This window comes from Cherax quadricarinatus, chromosome 20 (genome assembly GCF_038502225.1).
Source record: "Cherax quadricarinatus isolate ZL_2023a chromosome 20, ASM3850222v1, whole genome shotgun sequence".
Classification (NCBI taxonomy): Eukaryota; Metazoa; Arthropoda; class Malacostraca; order Decapoda; family Parastacidae; genus Cherax; species Cherax quadricarinatus.
In genome coordinates this window covers 37,168,150-37,185,818 of record NC_091311.1, presented here as the reverse complement: position 1 = coordinate 37,185,818, position 17,669 = coordinate 37,168,150, and the positions used below count along the sequence as shown (strand labels likewise).

At 37.4% G+C, this 17,669-nt stretch overlaps 1 protein-coding gene across 1 annotated transcript in view; it reads left to right on the top strand.

Annotated features, from left to right (window-relative positions):
• The window catches only part of LOC128703823 (uncharacterized), a 131,912-nt gene extending 131,196 nt beyond the window's left edge, over nucleotides 1-716 (top strand). The window contains exon 12 of the mRNA XM_070086959.1: nucleotides 340-716. Coding sequence (XP_069943060.1) covers nucleotides 340-572 — 233 coding nt within the window. The 3' untranslated portion in view covers nucleotides 573-716. The remainder of the gene's footprint in view (nucleotides 1-339) is intronic.
• Nucleotides 717-17,669: the final 16,953 nt, after the last annotated feature.

Below are 17,669 nucleotides of genomic sequence, written 5' to 3'. Positions count from 1 at the left end.
TAATCTTAAACGGAGATATGAAAGTTCAAGTCAATTATGTGCTATTTGAGTTTTGTTAGGGATTTTACTCATTATCTTATATCATCAACATATCCTATAGCCCAGTTAATGATTTTACCACTTTTTCTGTACACTTCCGAGCAAATCTGAAACAAACTTGATTACCTCCCATTCCTCATACTCTGTGTGAACCCCCTGGGTACTACTACTACTATTGCTACTACTACTACTACTACTACTACCGCTACAGCTCCTGCTGCTGTTGCTGCTGCTGCTGATAATAATAATAATAATAATAATAATAATAATAATGAGCTAACCTACCTTGTACCTCCCCAGCACCGTGTCTGAACGACCCAGTGATCGCCTCGCGGCCCAGCCTACCCTCACCCACACAGCCCACCTGGTGGAACACCACCCGCAACCCATGGACCAAGAAGGCTTCCCCAGCCACGCCCAAACCCGGCCTCAAGAACACGGAAAAGGGCGGCGTATCTAAGAGCATCCCTCACACCCATCTCTTCGCTGTGGGTGTAATGTGGGCTGTGTCAGTGCACCAGTGGTGGGTGTAGATGTAGCGGTGTGTGTGTGTCTGTATGTGTGTGTATGTCTGTGTGTGTGTGTGTGCGTGCCTGTGTGAGTATGTGTATGTGAACCTGTGTGTGCGGGCCGCCACATCCGTCCCAATGAAAGCGCTTTACAATGAGGTTGTGGGTTTGGGGTCACACGCACTGCCAGCTTTATTGTACAGTGTATATGTATGTATCCACCAAAGTTATACTCAGTGTGTATCTACATATACACTCAAATTGCACCAAAAATTAATCTATGACTATTTATAAGGAATATTTTGTATATATAATAACAATATTTAGGATCGCTCGGTCCCTACCTTCACCTGAGTAATATAACCAGGGACCTAAGTTCCTACCCAGGTATATAAATAAATACACACACACACACACACACACACACACATATATATATATATATATATATATATATATATATATATATATATATATATATATATATATATATATATATATATATATATATATATATGTCGTGCCGAATAGGCAGAACTTGCGATCTTGGCTTAAATAGCAACGCTCATCTTGCCATATAGGACAAGTGAAAATTTTTGTATGCAATAATTTCGCCAAAATCATTTTGAACCTAACGAAAAAAATACATTTCACTGTGTTTGTTTAGTATTAAATTATTGTAAACAAATCTAAAATATATTTAGTTGGGTTAGGCTAAAATAAATTGCGCTTGTTATAATAAGGTTAGGTAAGTTTTCTAAGTTCCTTTTGGTGCAAAATTATAAATTTTTACATCAACATTAATGAACAAAATATATCTTTAAACGTATAAGAGAAAATTTTAGAAAGGACTTAATTTTAAATGAGTTCTTGCTAATTGACCAGTTTTACATGTTCGGCACGACATATATATATATATATATATATATATATATATATATATATATATATATATATATATATATATATATATATATATATATATATATATATATATATATATATATAACTGTAGTTATTATATTAACTTTGCAAAGATAAAGCTTCACTGATCTCGGGTTTCTTAAGAACTTATCTATTTAACTTGTAAGAAGCCACTCTAGTCTGGCAACCATCGATGAAGAAGCAAAGATTTATTTATGTCTATTTTGTGTACTACTGCTAATGATAATATAATAATTATTATTATTATTTTCCTACTTACTCACTGCTCAATTAAATACGTAGATGTAGGGACCATGTTGAATTTGCACCGTGCTGCCTGTCTGTCTGCTTGTCTATTCCGGTTCATGCTTTCCTGTTTGTTGGCATGCCCAGGTATATGTAAGTATGTATGCCTGCCTGTTTGCATGCGTGCCTGTCTGTGTTTGCCTCTGTATGCATGAATGCCTATCTGTAAGCATACCTGTCTGCTTATTTTTTATGTTTGTACATACCTCTGCCAGTTTGTCTCTTCAAATACTCTAAGATTCGTCAAATGCGTATTAGCTGTGCAACTAATTCGGCTGATGTGCGTCTCTGGAGATATGCTCGTTACTATGCTCACCCGTTGGTCCTTTACCATGAGTGAGGTTTGCACTCTTTGACCCCAAAGGCTTTATGCAGTTTCCTGTCTTTCTTCTCCCTACCTTATTTTGAAAGCCTTTCCTTTGCCGGGGTTGAATTCCAATAGTAACTTGTCTGATCAATACTACCGTTCTTTCTGCAGGTCATTGTAGTATCTCCTAGTTAATTTTATATTATCTGTTCACATTTACCAGTAACAATACCAGTCCTTGTGGAATTTTCCTTGTTATTTTCAGTTTTGTTGTATCTTTCTGAACTTCTATTCTGTCTAACTGCGACTTTACCTGGTCTGTGTCCCAGATTTACATGACAGCGATCATTTTCATACGGTCCTTACTTCCCATTCATATTCTCGCCCTCCTCATAGCCCACGTTAGCAGTTTGAACAGGCGAATTGGGCCCTTTACTCGCATCAAACCGTTTTTATTGAAGAACCTTCTCCTTCATCCTCCCTAATGAGCTGTTACAACTCATTTCGACCTCGGTCTTTAACCGCAGCTTCACAAACAATCCCTCAAACCTCCTGTAGACTCTCTCTCAAATGAATGCCTTGGTGGTCTCCTACTTGTGCTCGTGCAGTGCGATTGAAACGTGCTGCCTGGGGCCTTTATCATTACAATAGGACGACGTATAATCCGTGAAGCAAAAGGCACTTGTTGGCAGGATTAAGTTTCTACCATCATTTCCACTTCCTCTATGAGCGCAGTTTAGAAAAAAGTACGGAAACTGAGAGGTAGGTATTCTCCAACCCCTGCTCATATTCTTAGGGTTGCCGGTGTCATCACTGCAAATCCTACTGAGGTTACCACAGTAATTGGAAATCATCTTGTCCATATCTCTCAGGGGCTCCATCTATCCCCGCTTCTTTCCTCCAAGTCTGTCAGAGAGTTTCTGCCTTTTGATTTTTCTGCTAGTAGAGAAGTCTTACAACGTGCCTTTTACGTTTCCAGAGCTTGAGTCAATACTTTCCGTTTGCCGATCGTCGGCAGCTGGACCTGATGGCATTCATATTAGTATGATCTAGCATTTACATCCGTCAGCTCTCGTAGTCCTCTTACGTCTTTTTAATCTGGTTTTGTCGCAAGGGGTTCTTCCCCATTCACAGAAAACTGCGGTTGTTCCGCCTTTTCCTAAACTGGTTACTTCGGGCCATGATGCCTCCCACTACCGACCCATTGCTCTTACTAGTACAATTTGCAAGTTGATGAAATATCTAGTAAATAGACGTTTAGTGTGGTATTCAGACACACAATAAGGATTTTATTTATTTTTTTTTTTGCATAGTTTACAATGTGTAATTACAATTTTGATTTGCTAAGTACAAAGAAAGCTACTAGCATGCCAGGGCATTTCTGGCAGACTAAACTCGTCAATTTGGCTTTTGTAAGGGCCTATCCATGATGGATCCCTTACTCCACTTAGACACCTATGTTCGTAATGCCTTTGCTAGTAACCACTCGGTTATCGTAGTCTTTTTTGATCTTGAAAAAACATATGACACTACTTGGAGATATAACATCTTGACCCAAGCTCATTCCTTAGGCCTCTGGAGTAATCTGTCACTTTTCTTTAAAACTTCTTGTCTGAGAGACATTCCGTGTTCAGTTTAATAATTTGCTTTCCCCGCACTTTGTCCAAGCTGAATGTGTCCCTCAGGGATGTGTCCTTAGCATCACTCTTTTTCCACTAGCTATTAATGACCTGACTTCTGTTCTCCCATCTAATATTTGGTCATCACTTTATACTGATGACTTTGCTATAGCTTGTGCAGGCGCTGACTGTCACCTAGTAGCAGCTTCTCTCCAGAATGCTGTCGACAGTGTTTTCCATTGGGCCATTACTCGTGGGTTTAAGCTTTCTGGTACTAAAATGCACCAGATTACTTTTACTAGACTTTCTATTGTCTCTAATACTCTGTTATACCTGTATGGTTCCCGGATCCCTGAACGTGATGCTGTCAGATTTCTCGGTCTTCTGTTTGATCACCAGCTGTCCTGGAAACCTCACATTACCTCCCTGAAAGCAACTTGCCATAGCCAGCTGCATCCTTAAAACCTTCGCTCATCTCTCTTGGGGGGACGGGTCGTCGAACTCTCCTTCGAGTGCACTCATCCCTAATTTTATCGAAACTAGATTATGGCAACTAGATTTATTCTGGGTTCTCTCCTGCATCTCTTTCTAAATTTGATCATCACATTCATCATCAAGGATTATTTGTGTGTCTAGGTGCTTTTTATTCCTCCCCTGTCGAGAGCCTAAATGCAGAGGCGAATATTCCATCTCTGAAGATCGACGTGATGCCCATAGCCTCCGATATTTTGTCCACTCTTATGACCTTCACGATCCTTCTACGTACAGGATAGTAACAGCCATTAGTAGAGATCCATTATTTGATCGCCGCCCCTGTTTACATCGTTACTTTTCTCTTCGTATTTACTCTTGGCATTACTGATTCACTGTCTCCCTGCATGAATCACTGACTGTTATATCACTGACTGTTACTGCTGACCTAGTATGATTTGAATGCCGCTCGCCCTCCAGGCACTCGGCAGTTCAGTTCAAGTAGAGGCGTTAGGTTGACGGCAGGTCAGGCTTGGCAGTTCCTCCCTAGTACCTATAAAAATAAGTTACCATCCATTCGAAGTCTGTGATTTTACCCAATTCCAGCATACGAACCTCCATATGACAATTTGGTGCACCTAACGTCTCTACTTGAATTGAACTACCGAGCGCCTGGAGGGCGAGCAGCATTCAAATCATACTAGGTCAGCAGTAATAGTCAGTGATATAACAGTCAGTGATTCGTGCAGGGAGGCGGTGAATCAGTAATGGTTGGTATGAGTCATTGACACTACTGGTAACTGATACTGAGAAAATACCCTTCTGAAGTTCAGCAACACGCAGTTTATCCGTCCCTCTACCTCCTGTGTGTGCGCCTATGGTCAAAACAGAAGCAAAGCAGAACGTGTCATACATGCAGACAGGTACAGTGGCTGGTTTAGCACGGTTTATTATCATTTTACTTAGATTACAGATAATAACATTAATTTATTATATAGGCATTCCAATAATCAACAATATTCACACAAGCTGTATTATTTTAACCAAATTTAAAAATAGCTTAGAGTAACACAACTACACAGCTACACGAAGTTAGTGTATTACATTATTTATGGGAAGTGCCACATCAGTAGGGGATCATACAGCACCTAAAGAATGGGAGGTAATCAGGTTTGATCGAAGGTAGATCTGCTTCCCTGGATTAATTGCAAAGGGAAAAACTTTATACTCATTCTATAGTCACAAAAAAACACCAATTAAAAGACAGATTAAATCAGTATAGTTTTAGTATTAAAAGAACGAAAACCAGATTAACACAGTATTACAGACTCGATGCTCAGAGGAAACATTTAGACTATATTTCGGTCTAAACAAAGCTTTATCAAGGGCTAAATGTAGTCTATACACTATACATATATATATATATATATATATATATATATATATATATATATATATATATATATATATATATATATATATATATAATATATATATATATATATATATATATATATATATATATATATTATATATATATATATTTATATATATATATATATATATATAATATATATAATATATATATATATATATAATATATTATATATATATATATATATATATAATATATATATATATATATAATATATATATATATATATATATATATATATATATATATATATATATATATATATATATATATATATATATATAATATATATATATATATATATATATAATATATATATATATATATATATATATATATATATATATATATATATATATATATATATATATATATATATATATATATATATATATATATATATATATATATATATATATATATATATATATATATATATATATATATATATATATATATATATATATATATATATATATATATATATATATATATATATATATATATATATATATATATATATATATATATATATGCTTGCTCTGCATATAGTCTTCTACCAGACTTGGGAACAAGTCCCGTCTCTTATACCTTTACACAGTATTATTTTAGGAAAAAGGGAAACAGGTTTGTTAGCAGGTATAGCTTGCAAAACAAGCGTTTACTGGGACAACTTGTGGCTCAGTGCAGGGCTTCATCACGCTAGTTCTTAAGCTCTACACAGAGCGAAATGTTGTCCCATTAAAAGCTTGTCGTATTCCCTTGAGTATTAAAAGAGTATTATTAAAGTCATGGTGGTCCAACATCTTCACGATTATGATCAAAGATTTGAGTACTCCATGTGACGATTTTATTTTTGATGACTGATTATATGTGCACCTAAGACTAGCAGGAGCTGCTTATGTGTGGGTAATGGTACGTAAAAATTATTATGTCATAAACTTTTGAAGATTTTGCACTAAAACCGTTTCTTTGGATACAGTAAGTTTGTAACACACAACTTGTCAACCTTACTGATGAAGTTTTAATGGTGATGTTTTTACTACTGATTTTTTTTTGGTAATAAGTGTTTGTGGGTCAATAAAAATAATAATCTGTTCGCTTTCCAAATTTGGCCCGTGTGTCACATCCGAGGAAGGAAATAGTAGCTACCATTTCTTGGATCAAGAGCTCTTCACCATCATCAAAGCACCTCCCTGGAGTGGGCAGAAACTATAATATGTGAGGGAGGGAAAGGGGAAACTACTTTTTGAAAACTCCTTCCCCCCCCAAAAAAAAAAAAAAATGTAAGAAAATAACTTCTTAAGCACATTCATTTTAAATAAATTGATCTCATTTCCAGCATTTTAGTTAACAGCTCTGGTTTATAGCAGCACAGTAAATTGTTATATATATGGAGAAACTCTAAACATGTAAGGGCTAAACACAACATTGTAAAATTCAGTGCATGAGAATTTTTTTTTTTTGGCCCATATATATTTATTTTCTCTTGAATAAAAAACAGAAAAAAACAGTTAAATCAGACTTTAAAATGGGAACTGAATCTAAAATTTAATCTTCTGTGTCATCTATATGTGTTGTACCCTTAGGGTGCTGTTTATAGACGTGTGATAGTGCTCCTTCATTATATATATATATATATATATATATATATATATATATATATATATATATATATATATATATATATATATATATATATATATATATATATATATATATTGTCTCTACGTCCACAGCAGGACTCGAACCTGCAAACTCTGTATCAGAGTAAAGTACTGGTTACTCTGATACGTCCTGCTGTAGACGTAGACAATGTTTGTAAATAATTTCGCCTGTTTGCGAATTGTTAAATATATATATATATATATATATATATATATATATATATATATATATATATATATATATATATATATATATATATATATATATATATATATATATATACATACACACACACACACACACACACTGTAATTTCTTGGCTTTGTTGATGAGCTATGATGTGAGACTGAATCGTCTACACAGTAAGGATAGTTAAAATACTCGCTGATTATTCGAGTCTTTCTAACGTGTCCATTTGCTTATATATATATATATATATATATATATATATATATATATATATATATATATATATATATATATATATATATATAAATTATATAAATATATATATATAAATTATATAAATTATATATATATATAAATTATATAAATTATATATATATATATAAATTATATAAATTATATATATATATATATAAATTATATAAATTATATATATATATAAATTATATAAATTATATATATATATATAAATTATATAAATTATATATATATATATAAATTATATAAATTATATATATATATAAATTATATAAATTATATATATATATATATATAAATTACATATAAATATATATATAAATTATATATAAATATATATATATATATAAATTATAAATATATATATATATATATATATATATATATATATATATATATATATATATATATATATATATAATGTTTATTGTTATTTCCATTTGTTATCGTGCATTTATGAACGCCTAGCTGTGACGTCACTGGCGTCACAGTGCGCTTGTGTTAATTGACGGTGGAGGCCTTGTTATAATAATAAATAATAATAATACGAAATATGCTGACATGTACAGTATATCCAGTTTTTGGGAAAACCCTCGGTAATGTAGTTTCGTTGTTCTCCAATTAACTCACATTATTATTATAATAAAAAAAGAAGCGCTAAGCCACAAGGGCTATACAGCGAATTAACTCACAAATCACTGAATTCTGACTGTTAGATTTATTTGATAAATCATGGCTGGATGTACATCTCTCGTTTTAGTTACACACAAAACAATATTTGCTTTTGAAATAAAAATGATGTTTTGAAATGCAACTACAATTTAGGAGAAGCTATATTACTAATGCCCTATACATAGTCTATAATGCATTAAACACTAATTTCAGATATATTTAATGCACACCCAAAACAGCAAAACTACACAAGAGACCATGACCGGCCAGGGAATATAGCACTCCCAATATTGTTATTTTTTTTTCTAAGTACTTCAGTTTTTTCCCCAAAATTTTACGCTTAAGGGCTAATAGCATGGGGTGACTCTATGTAAAAGTATGTGGTGATAGTTTCTTAAATGTTAATTTAAGTCGCTTTAGCTGGGATTATGAGTGACTCACGAAAACATAATGACACGATTATAGTGGCTTACGTGCTGGCCTGGAGTTGTACTACTCACTTGCCATGAGTTCAATCCCCGCCTGTGGTAGGTTTGGGAATAAGCTTTCGGTTCTTGATATGTTAAAACACCTGGTGTGGACTGCAGGGCCGGACCTACTCATAAGTTTTTGATGTTGGTGAGGGGCTCTTGATTTAGGGAATTGGATCTGTGCTCCAGTTCCCCGAATTAAGCCTGAATGCCTTTCACATCCCCCCCCAGGCGCTGTATAATCCTCCGGGTTTAGCGCTTCCCTCTTGATTATAATAATAATAAATACTCAAAAGTTAACTAAGCTACAGCTTAAAGCCTCATGATACTACTTAATTCGACTTTTGTTTGTTTTAGGCTTTTTAAACTTCACATAGGTTAGGCACTCAGAAGGTCAAGGTCCAGCCCCAAGCTACAGTTATGGGAACTCTTCAGATACAGCAAATTAAAAAATGCAAATAATGCACTGTCGTTTGCTCACAATAGGTCACTGGAATACTCAGTCTACTTAGGTGATTCGAATATTGGACAGGGCGATATATATAGGCACGTCTCCTCACACCAATAGTGAACAGATACCTGGGAGTTAGTGGCTTGTTGTGGGCCACATCCTGGGTAAAGGCCTGAACAACCAAACTAAAATACCCCTCACTGCTGGAAAAAAAAAATAATTCCCACTTGTAACAGATTTTCATAAACATACTACAACAGTTATACTGCAAGGCCTCGTATACGGGTGTGTGCTTATGTTTATATATAAAGTTTGTATATATCTGTAAATAATCCTATAATAAATAACCAAGAAAAATAAAATGCTTTGCTTTACCATTTGTTTTATTTCATCACAACTTCCAAACATCTGGCTAATGTTCATATATTTTTTATTACATTCACACATACAAATCCATCTATCATCATTTTATCATGCAGCAGGAGCCACATGTTTATGGTGTATCTAAGAAAATAAGCAAATTCTTGGATGTCATTAACGCCCTGCTCTGGCTGGGTTACCAATATCCCTGGGAGGTTAGAGCACCATCACTAGATGATGCAGACCACAGCAAGTGTAAACTTTGCCAGATGGACAATTGCCACTCCTTGTGTCATTATGTGCTGGAATACGACAAAATAAATTCAGAGACGACACACTCGGAAATGTTCAAGAAATGTCAAAGAATTTTATTCACAGTAGTATATTACCAACCATTCTGGAAAAATACCCTGACTTTGTCCACTGTAAATAACGCATAACCACTTTTTTCGAGCATTCCTTGCTAAAATATAATGTTTTTATTATTATTATTATTATTATTATTATTATTATTATTATTATTATTATTATTATTATTATTACTATTATTATTATATTTTGTGTGTGTGACCTAATTTATGTCTACATGAATACGTCATTACTGTGGAAAATTAAATTTACCTGGATGTAACTCATAAGATACATACCAGTAAATAGTAGCAAAGATAATTATTCTTTATCAAGGTTACAGAGACAAGTAGGAATTTTAGGACACTTAGGTCGCAGAATATGTCCCCCTTCGGTACCTACTACAATCTATCTCCACAAGTCACTCTGGACCTATATTAATTTCAAATGAAATATATATCACCAGGAATTCTGGTAAAACATTAATATAAATATGTGGACTGTATATTAAATAATTTATCTTAATACCATTTACCAATTAGTCTGGAGATTACGGAGTGTCATACACAAAACCCCCTACCTAAATTTTTATTATTATTTTCTTTTATTATCACACTGGCCGATTCCCACCAAGGCAGGGTGGCCCGAAAAAGAAAAACTTTCACCATCATTCACTCCATCACTGTCTTGCCAGAAGGGTGCTTTACACTACAGTTTTTAAACTGCAACATTAACACCCCTCCTTCAGAGTGCAGGCACTGTACTTCCCATCTCCAGGACTCAAGTCCGGCCTGCCGGTTTCCCTGAACCCCTTCATAAATGTTACTTTGCTCACACTCCAACAGCACGTCAAGTATTAAAAACCATTTGTCTCCATTCACTCCTATCAAACACGCTCACGCATGCCTGCTGGAAGTCCAAGCCCCTCGCACACAAAACCTCCTTTACCCCCTCCCTCCAACCTTTCCTAGGCCGACCCCTACCCCGCCTTCCTTCCACTACAGACTGATACACTCTTGAAGTCATTCTGTTTCGCTCCATTCTCTCTACATGTCCGAACCACCTCAACAACCCTTCCTCAGCCCTCTGGACAACAGTTTTGGTAATCCCGCACCTCCTCCTAACTTCCAAACTACTAATTCTCTGCATTATATTCACACCACACATTGCCCTCAGACATGACATATCCACTGCCTCCAGCCTTCACCTCGTTGCAACATTCATCACCCATGCTTCACACCCATATTACCTGGAGATTACCTGGAGAGTTCCGGGGGTCAACGCCCCCGCCGCCCGCTCTGTGACCAGGCCTCCTGGTGGATCAGAGCCTGATCAACCAGGCTGTTGCTGCTGGCTGCATGCAAACAAATGTACGAGCCACAGCCCGGCTGGTCAGTAACCGACTTTAGGTGCTTATCCAGTGCCAGCTTGAAGACTGCCAGGGGTCTGTTGGTAATCCCCCTTATGTATGCTGGGAGGCAGTTGAACAGTCTCGGGTCCCTGACACTTATTGTATGGTCTCTTAACGTGCTAGTGACACCCCTGCTTTTCATTGGGGGGATGTTGCATCATCTGCCAAGTTTTTTTGCTTTCGTAGTGAGTGATTTTCGTGTGCAAGTTCGGTACTAGTCGCTCTAGGATTTTCCAGGTGTATATAATCATGTATCTCTCCCGCCTGCATTCCAGGGAATACAGTTTTAGGAAACTCAAGCGCTCCCAGTAATTGAGGTGTTTTATCTCCGTTATGCGCGCCATGAAGGTTCTCTGAACATTTTCTAGGTCAACAATTTCACCTGCCTTGAAAGGTGCTGTTAGTGTGCAGCAATATTTCAGCCTAGATAGAACAAGTGACCTGAAGAGTGTCATCATGGGCTTAGCCTCCCTAGTTTTGAAGGTTCTCATTATCCATCCTGTCATTTTTCTAGCAGATGCGATTGATACAATGTTATGGTCCTTGAAGGTGAGATCCTCCGACATGATCACTCCCAGGTCTTTGACGTTGGTGTTTCGCTCTATTTTGTGGCCAGAATTTGTTTTGTACTCTGATGAAGATTTAATTTTCTCGTGTTTACCATATCTGAGTAATTGAAATTTCTCATCGTTGAACTTCATATTGTTTTCTGCAGCCCACTGAAAGGTTCGGTTGATGTCCGCCTGGAGCCTTGCAGTGTCTGCAATGGAAGACACTGTCATGCAGATTCGTGTGTCATCTGCAAAGGAAGACACGGTGCTGTGGCTTACATCCTTGTCTATGTCGGATATGAGGATGAGGAACAAGATGGGAGCGAGTACTGTGCCTTGTGGAACAGAGCTTTTCACCGTAGCTGCCTCGGACTTTACTCAATGACGACTACTCTCTGTGTTCTGTTAGTGAGGAAATTATAGATCCATCGACCGACTTTTCCTGTTATTCCTTTAGCATGCATTTTGTGCGCTATTACGGCATGGTCACACTTGTCGAAGGCTTTTGCAAAGTCTGTATATATTACATCTGCATTCTTTTTATCTTCTAGTGCATTTAGGACCTTGTCGTAGTGATCCAATAGTTGAGACAGACAGGAGCGACCTGTTCTAAACCCATGTTGCCCTGGGTTGTGTAACTGATGGGTTTCTAGATGGGTGGTGATCTTGCTTCTTAGGACCCTTTGAAAGATTTTTATGATATGGGATGTTAGTGCTATCGGTCTGTAGTTCTTTGTTGTTGCTTTACTGCCCCCTTTGTGGAGTGGGGCTATGTCTGTTGTTTTTAGTAACTGTGGGACGACCCCCGTGCCCATGCTCCCTCTCCATAGGATGGAAAAGGCTCGTGATAGGGGCTTCTTGCAGTTCTTGATGAACACGGAGTTCCATGAGTCTGGCCCTGGGGCAGAGTGCATGGGCATGTCATTTATCGCCTGTTCGAAGTCATTTGGCGTCAGGATAACATCGGATAGGCTTGTTAACCAAATTTTGTGGCTCTCTCATAAAAAATTCATTTTGATCTTCGACTCTGTCTGGTTAGCGGCTTGCTAAAAACTGAGTCATATTGGGACTTGAGTAGCTCACTCATTTCCTTGCTGTCATCTGTGTAGGACCCATCTTTTTTAAGTAGGGGCCCAATACTGGACGTTGTTCTCGACTTTGATTTGGCATAGGAGAAGAAATACTTTGGGTTTCTTTCGATTTCATTTATGGCTTTTAGTTCTTCCCGCGATTCCTGACTCCTATAAGATTCCTTTAGCTTAAGCTCGATGCTTGCTATTTCTCTGACCAGTGTCTCCCTACGCATTTCAGATATATTGACCTCTTTTAGCCGCTCTGTTAATCTTTTCCGTCGCCTGTAAAGGGAGCGCCTGTCTCTTTCTATTTTACATCTACTCCTCCTTTTTCTTAGAGGAATAAGCCTTGTGCATACATCGAGTGCCACCAAGTTAATCTGTTCTAGGCATAAGTTGGGGTCTGTGTTGCTTAGTATATCTTCCCAGCTTATATCGGTTAGGACTTGGTTTACTTGGTCCCACTTTATGTTTTTGTTATTGAAGTTGAATTTGGTGAATGCTCCCTCGTGACCAGTCTCATTATGTCGGTCTGGGGCTCCACGCATACATGTCTGAACCTCAATTATGTTGTGATCTGAGTATATTGTTTTTGATATGATGACATTTCTTATCAGATCATCATTGTTAGTGAAGATGAGGTCTAGTGTATTCTCCAGTCTAGTAGGCTCTATTATTTGCTGGTTTAAATTGAATTTTGTGCAGAGATTTAAAAGCTCGCGTGAGTGTGAGTTTTCATCAGAGCTGCCTCCTGGTGTTATTACTGCAACAATATTATTTGCTATATTCCTCCATTTTAGGTGCCTTAAGTTGAAATCCCCCAGGAGCAAGATGTTGGGTGCAGGAGCTGATAGATTTTCCAGACAGTGGTCAATTTTTAACAGCTGTTCCTGGAATTGCTGGGATGTTGCATCCGGAGGCTTGTAGACTACATCAATGACTAGGTTTTGGTTCTCGACCTTTACTGCTAAAACTTCCACTACATCATTTGAGGCATTTAGCAGTTCTGTGCAAACAAGTGACTCTGCAATGAACAGGCCACCCCCCCCTTTTGCCTGTTCACTCTGTCACATCTGTATAGGTTGTAACCTGGGATCCATATTTCGCTGTCCAAGTGATCCTTTATGTGGGTCTCAGTGAAAGCCGTGAACATTGCCTTTGCCTCTGCAAGCAGTCCACGGATGAAAGGTATTTTGTTGTTTGTTGCTGGCTTTAGACCCTGTATATTTGCATAAGAGCGTTGGTAAAACTATACTCTCATACATTTCCCTCTTTGCCTCCAAGGACAAAGTTCTTTGTCTCCACAGACTCCTAAGTGCACCGCTCACCCTTTTCCCCTCATCAATTCTATGATTCACCTCATCTTTCATAGACCCATCCGCTGACACGTCCACTCCCAAATATGTGAATACATTCACCTCCTCCATACTCTTTCCCCTCCAATCTGATATCCAATCTTTCATCACCTAATCCTTTTGTTATCCTCATAACCTTACTCTTTCCTGTATTCACTTTTAATTTTCTTTTGCATACCCTACCAAATTCATCCACCAATCTCTGCAACTTCTCTTCAGAATCTCCCAAGAGCACAGTGTCATCAGCAAAGAGCAACTGTGACAACTCCCACTTTGTGTGTGATTCTTTATCTTTTAACTCCATGCCTCTTGCCAAAACCCTCGCATTTACTTCTCTTACAACCCCAACTATAAATATATTAAACAACCACGGTGACATCACACATCCTTGTCTAAGGCCTACTTTTACTGGGAAATAATTTCCCTCTTTCCTACATACTCTAACTTGAGCCTCACTATCCTCGTAAAAACTCTTCACTGCTTTCAGTAACCTACCTCCTACACCATACACCTGCAACATCTGCCACATTGCCCCCCTATCCACCCTGTCATACGCCTTTTCCAAATCCATAAATGCCACAAAGACCTCTTTAGCCTTATCTAAATACTGTTCACTTATATGTTTCACTGTAAACACCTGGTCCACACACCCCCTACCTTTCCTAAAGCCTGCTTGCTCATCTGCTATCCTATTCTCCGTCTTACTCTTAATTCTTTTAATAATAACTCTGCCATACACTTTACCAGGTATACTCAACAGACTTATCCCCCTATAATTTTTGCACTCTCTTTTGTCCCCTTTGCCTTTATACAAAGGAACTATGCATGCTCTCTGCCAATCCCTAGGTACCTTACCCTCTTCCATACATTTATTAAATAATTGCACCAACCACTCCAAAACTATATCCCCACCTGCTTTTAACATTTCTAATTTTATCCCATCAATCCCGGCTGCCTTACCCCCTTTCATTTTACATACTGCCTCACGAACTTCCATCACACTCACAACTGGCTCTTCCTCACTCCTACAAGATGTTATTCCTCCTTGCCCTATACACGAAATCACAGCTTCCCTATCTTCATCAACATTTAACAATTCCTCAAAATATTCCCTCCATCTTCCCAGTACCTCTAACTCTCCATTTAATAAATCTCCTCTCCTATTTTTAACTGACAAATCCATTTGTTCTCTAGGCTTCCTTAACTTGTTAATCTCACTCCAAAACTTTTTCTTATTTTCAACAAAATTTGTTGATAACATCTCACCCACTCTCATTTGCTCTCTTTTTACATTGCTTCACCACTCTCTTTTTCTCTCTTCACCACTTTCTTTTTCTCCATATACTCTTCCCTCCTTGCATCACTTCTACTTTGTAAAAACTTCTCATATGCTAACTTTTTCTCCCTTACTACTCTCTTTACATCATCATTCCACCAATCGCTCCTCTTCCCTCCCGCACCCACTTTCCTGTAACCACAAACTTCTGCCTAAATTATGAAGAAAATACTGGCCAGAATTTGAACATAAATATAGACATCGACTCAGCTGTGGTAATATCCCGTCTCCATCTAATTACGGAGTCCTGTCCAGTCGCCTAATTCTCACATTCTGCAGGACTGCAATCCCAACAATTTCAGGTCCTATTTGAGAGGTTTTAAGCCCAATATAACCTCTAGAGCGACGACATTTTTTCAGATTTTTCACTAACGTTTGTCTCAATCAATTCAAAACAATGGCGACTCTTCCCCAGCGACGCTCACCCATATCGCTGGTTCTTTATTTATTTACAAATTAATTTTTATTACCTACAATATATTTCATCAATTTACATACAAAATACACTGTATTTTCGGAAAATATACAATATTTTCCACAATTACAATTGTAATCAGATATAAACATATAAATAGATCATTAACACTGTAGATTTAGTCATCAGAACTTTGCGGCCTAATCCCTAGACCCCTCTGTATTTTTTGACTACTGTCCACAGGCTACAGCAGTGGTTCCCAAACTGGGGGTAAATTACCCCCTGGGGGTAATTTAACCATTTTTGGGGGGTAATGGAGGGGTGACAGAAAAAAAGTTATGAATTCTGAAAATCAAGAAAACAATGCGGTACCCGGTATGAGGATTATTGTTAACTTTGTCTTAGTATATAAAGAGAGCCTTGAAGTTGTTGGTATCATTCTCAACAACGTATCTGTGCGAGAAGGGCTTCTCAACTGTGCTGGGTATGAAAACAAAAAAGAGGACTCGCTTGAATGTTGCAAACGATGCCAGGCTGGCACTTTCAACCACGAAGCCAAGAATTCCTAAACTAGCTTCAAGTATGCAACTCCATCCATCCCATTGATGTTCTTGACATCTTTGGTAATAGTCATTAGAGATGCACAATGTTCAAATACAATAAATAAAAGAAAATATCTCAAGTGTTTTAATTTAGCCATATATATCATTAATAACAACATTTTGTGAAAGGGGTAACATGCTTTATGTGGCATGTTAAATTGGGTAACAAGCTGAAAAAGTTTGGGAACCACTGGGCTACAGTGACAAGCTCTGTTCCACTAGGCATTGTACTCACTCCCATCCTGTTCTTCATCTTCATATCTGACAGAGACAGAGATGTAAGTCACAGCATTGTGTCTTCCTTTGCGGATAACACCCGAATTTGCATGAAGTGCCATCCATTGAAGACACTGCAAGACTTCAAGTGGACATCAACTAAATTTTTAAATGGGCTGCAGAAAACAATATAAAGTTCAATGAAGAGAAATTTCAATTACTCCGAATGGTTGAAGTCCCTTGATTTGTATTACCTGGAAAGCAGGCGAGAAAGATACATGATAATATGCACTTGAAAAATCCTAGAGGGATTAGTACCAAATTTGCACACGAAAATCACTCCATATGGAAGCAACACTCTCAGCAGGAGATGCAACATCCCCCAGTGAAGAGCAGGGACACCAGGAGTACACTAAGAAACAACACAATAACTGTCAGTGGCCCAACACCGTTCAACTGCTTTCCAGTATACATAAGGGGGAGTACTACTAGACCCCATGCTGTCTTCAAGAAGGCTCTGGACAGGCACCTAAAGTCAGTACCTGATCAACCGGGCTGTGGTTCGTAAGTCGTATAACATGCGGCCATCAGTAACAGCCTGGTTGATCAGACCCCGATCCACCACGAAGCCTGGTCACAGACCAGGCCGAGAGGGCATTGATCCCTTAAACCCTCTCCAGGTATACT